Raw genomic sequence first — 3759 nt, forward strand, 5'->3', positions numbered from 1 at the left:
GTGTGTACTGCCAGCCAGAGGTGTGTCTGGGCTAGCACAATTCTTTCAATTCAACACAAGAAAGACAAAGAATCCTGAAAAACAAAAATAGCCACATTAGTCTGGATTCAAAAATAGGACCCCTCTGTTCCGGCAGGTTGCTAGTAGTTCCAGCCCCTGAGGCTGGGGCCTGGTCGGAATGACCCTAGGAGGCCCTTCACTACCTTAGGATTCCATGATTCTATGACATGCCCAGCAGTCTGGAGCGGCAGATAGAGGGTGTCCCCAGTGGAGAGCCAGGGAGGTCTATGTCATCTACCTCCTAAGAGAAAGGGTAAGAGAGGAGCTGGCCCATGGCAGGCAAATGGGGTCCCACCGACCAGGAAAGGAAAGGGACATGAGCTGGGGCAGCCCTGAGTCTCTTGGTTTTCTAGAGTAGGGGTTGAGGTGTGGTTGGGCCAGACAGGGGAGAGGCCAGGACATTCCAGCCATTTTAGACCCAAAAGACAAGGGCAGCTGAGGGGCCCGTGGCAGGAGAGGGATTTGCAGCTGTTTTTTGGGGTGGGGCGGGCTCAAACACTGCCCAGTTGGTACGGAATAAATATCAGAAGCCAGGTGGAGCTGGCAGTAGTCGGGGAGACTCTTGGGAGAGGCGGTGGACTGGCCAGTATGGGAGACCCAAGAGGGGCAAGAAGAAATGACAGGGACTTCCTTACCCAGGGACAGGACAGGGCTATTGGAGGAGCTCTATCTTTGCCTGGCTAGGTTTTAGTCTCGGGTAAAATGTCTACTTTTGGACCAGAAAGAGCGGGAACTCCACCGCTCTCTGTTCAAGTGGGGCAGAGGAAGAGACCCCATCCTGTCAGGGAAGATTAGAACCAAACAGCATGGCGGAAAGGTTTGAGACTCTCCCGTAGCCCAGGACGGCTTTGAAATCACTCTGCGGCTAAGGCGGCCCTTTTGAACTCTCTTTTGTGCTGGGAGTAGAGGCAGCTGCCAACTGGGAATGGAAGGTCACTTCCCACCTTATGTCTCATGGCAAGAATAAATGAGTCGTGTAAGACATGAGGGGACAAAGGACAGAGCGCAGAGGACTAGTCTAGAGTGGAAGGTGGTGGGAGTGGGGGAGGGGTGGTGAGGTACGCTAGTTACCGCTGTGGGCTAGCTGTTGGGTATCATCTAGGGGCCTGTCTCTATCTCATTCGACATTAGAGACTCTGCTACTTTGGCCACTGTGGGGTCCCTGCTTTGGAATCTGAGAAACGTGGCCTCAAAGAAGAGGCTGCCCCATGTTTTCTGTAGGGGCAGCCCCCCTCTATGCCCCTCCCGCTGTCCTCTTCAGGACTCGGTCACTTTGATGGCCCTTCCTTTCTCCTCACCTCTCACCCCTCTTTCGTACTTTCTGGAGGTCCTGAGCTTGGAAGAAGAGAGGAAAGGGAAGCAAAGGAAACAGGGGAGGGGGAGATCAGAGAGGGAGGTGGCAAGGAGCCGGAGCTGATCTCTCTCCTCTCTCTCTCTTTCTCTCCTTTCTCTCTTTCTCTCCCCTCCCTCTTTCTCTCCACTCTCTCTCTCTCTCTCTCTCTCTCTGGCAGGTAACCAACCAAACGCTGTTACACCTCCGAAACTTGACCCGGCCAGAAAGATGTCTGGACGCCAGGTAAACCGGTCCAATGCTTACAACCACTTGAGTCAACCCAACAACGTGTCCTTCACGCCTCAAACTCCAGGCTGGGCCCAGTACCCCAATATGAGCAACGGCAAGGGCCTGAGAAGCCGACTTCCGAGCAGCTCCGAGTTAAGCACCTCCAGCGGCCACTCCGAGCAATCCTTCAACTCCACCACCTCCTCGGGACTTCCCTTGGGGAAGATCTGCATGGGCCGCCCCTACACCTCCAAGTGTGTAGAGACGAGTCACACGATGAAAGACCCCAAGGTGGTCAAAAAGCCCCCCTGTCACCACAGCAGCCCTCATTGCCTGATCTGCACAGACCATCCATCATGCCCCTCCAGTCCTACCTTCCTTGACCAGCTCATCAAAGGCATCAGCTATCTGGACCGATCCACCAATGTTTACAACAATAACAGCAGCTACCCCAAAGCCCTGAGCCTGCCTCAGCTGGCGGCCACCTACCTGGAAAGAGCTGCTAACTCCCTCTACCCGGACCAACCGGAACGCCCCCCACCCCGAAGCTATTCCACTCCCAGCACTAGCACGGCCGCTGCCAATCACCCCAATCACCCCCCAGCCAACAACTGCTTGGTCCCTTCCACTCGGGACACCAAGAGCCTGCAGTGCCTGGGTGGTTCCACTGGTTTGAGCTACCAGCAACGGCCTAACAACCAGACTTTCAATGTCGAGACACCCCAGAGGCCCGGGGTAAAACTGCCAGAGATCCCTCTGTTCGGCAATGGGTTCTTCTCCTTAGGTCGTCTGCCCAAGTTCTGGGAAGCAATCCGCTCCGGATGGAATGCTCCTGTGCCCACCCCTAAGTCCGAGGGCTGGTGGTGACATGGATGCCGCCTTTGTCCAGTGGGCACATGGTCACCGTGTGGAAAATAAATTATCATAAGACAAAACAGAGGGTCTTTTTCCCCCCCTAAAGTAGAGTCTCACTCAGTTGCCCAGGCTAGAACTCCTGACACAACAATTCTTTTGTTTGTTGTTGTTGTGGTGGTGGTTATTCCAGTTAGGGTTACTATTGCTGTGATGAAACACCATGACCAAAAGCAAGTTGGGGAGAAAAGGGATTGCTTGGCTTACACTTCTGTAGCACTGTTCGTCATTGAAGGACGTCAGGACAGGAACTCGGCTAATCTAGAGATAGGAGCCGATGCAGAGGCCATGGAAGAATACCGTTTACTGGTGTGTTCCCCATGGCTTGCTCAACCTGCTTGTTTATAGACTCCAGAACCATCAGCCCGAGCATCCCCACAAGAGGCTGGTCCCTCTCCATCAATCACTAAGAAAATGGCCTACAGCCTGGTCTGATGGAGGCATTTTCTCAACTGACTGAAAATTTAGCCAGCACAAGGGTCTTTCTTCTCTAGCTCAGGCTTTCCTCAGGTTCTATGTAGCCAAGATGACCTAGAACTCCTGATCTTTTTGCTTCTACCTCCAGGGTGCAGATATGTACCACCATATTCAGGTTGTGTGTGTGTGTGTGTGTGTGTGTGTGTGTGTGTGTGTGCGTGTGTGCAAGGAACTCAGAGGACAGCTTGCAGAAGTCAGTTCTCTCCTAGTGGGTCTAGCTGGGCTTGCATTTAGGTCCTCAGACTTAGCAGCAAGTGTGTCTTCTACCTGCTGAGTTGAGTCACCTCAGTGGATCCTGAGTCTTGCATGTCTGATTCGAGTATAATACTGACACAGCGCCCTGTAGACTGAACCAAACTGCTTGCAGGATGAGTGTGACGCTCACAGATCTCAGACGTCTCCGGTTTACCTCTAGCAGAACTGTTATTACACAGTGGGCCCCGTTCTTAGCACAGTTTTTCCCCTCTGAGATGGTGGAGGGGGGGTGTCTCACATGTAGCCTAGGCTGGCCCAGTACTCTAGACTTCCGGGCTAACAGATGTGCAGCCACTGAGCCAGGATCAGGCATTATTTGACCTTCTGCACCTAGACACAAGAGACCTTTGTGACGGCAGTGTTAGACATGTTGAATAGACTTTCCCACAGGAGGGAGGGTGGCCCCCGCCGTGGTGGTCTCTGAGGTCACTGAGTTAGTCCATCCGGACTGGCTGAGGCAGGATAGGGTTAGAATGAGGGGACCTTCCCCCTAA

At 53.4% G+C, this 3759-nt stretch overlaps 1 protein-coding gene across 1 annotated transcript; it reads left to right on the plus strand.

Annotated features, from left to right (window-relative positions):
* Positions 1–259: 259 nt before the first annotated feature.
* LOC110322727 lies at positions 260–2551 on the plus strand. Its single transcript, XM_021199458.1, has 2 exons — positions 260–313; positions 1572–2551. The coding sequence occupies exon 2, from the start codon at positions 1622–1624 to the stop codon at positions 2486–2488; it is 867 nt and encodes a 288-aa protein (XP_021055117.1). The 5' UTR covers positions 260–313; positions 1572–1621; the 3' UTR covers positions 2489–2551.
* Positions 2552–3759: the final 1208 nt, after the last annotated feature.

Source organism: Mus pahari, chromosome 6 (genome assembly GCF_900095145.1).
Source record: "Mus pahari chromosome 6, PAHARI_EIJ_v1.1, whole genome shotgun sequence".
Lineage (NCBI taxonomy): Eukaryota > Metazoa > Chordata > Mammalia > Rodentia > Muridae > Mus > Mus pahari.

What these genes read in the sequence shown, in the direction of transcription:
- LOC110322727 (XM_021199458.1), top strand. Translation starts at nt 1,622, where the DNA reads ATGTCTGGACGCCAGGTAAACCGGTCCAATGCTTACAACCACTTGAGT.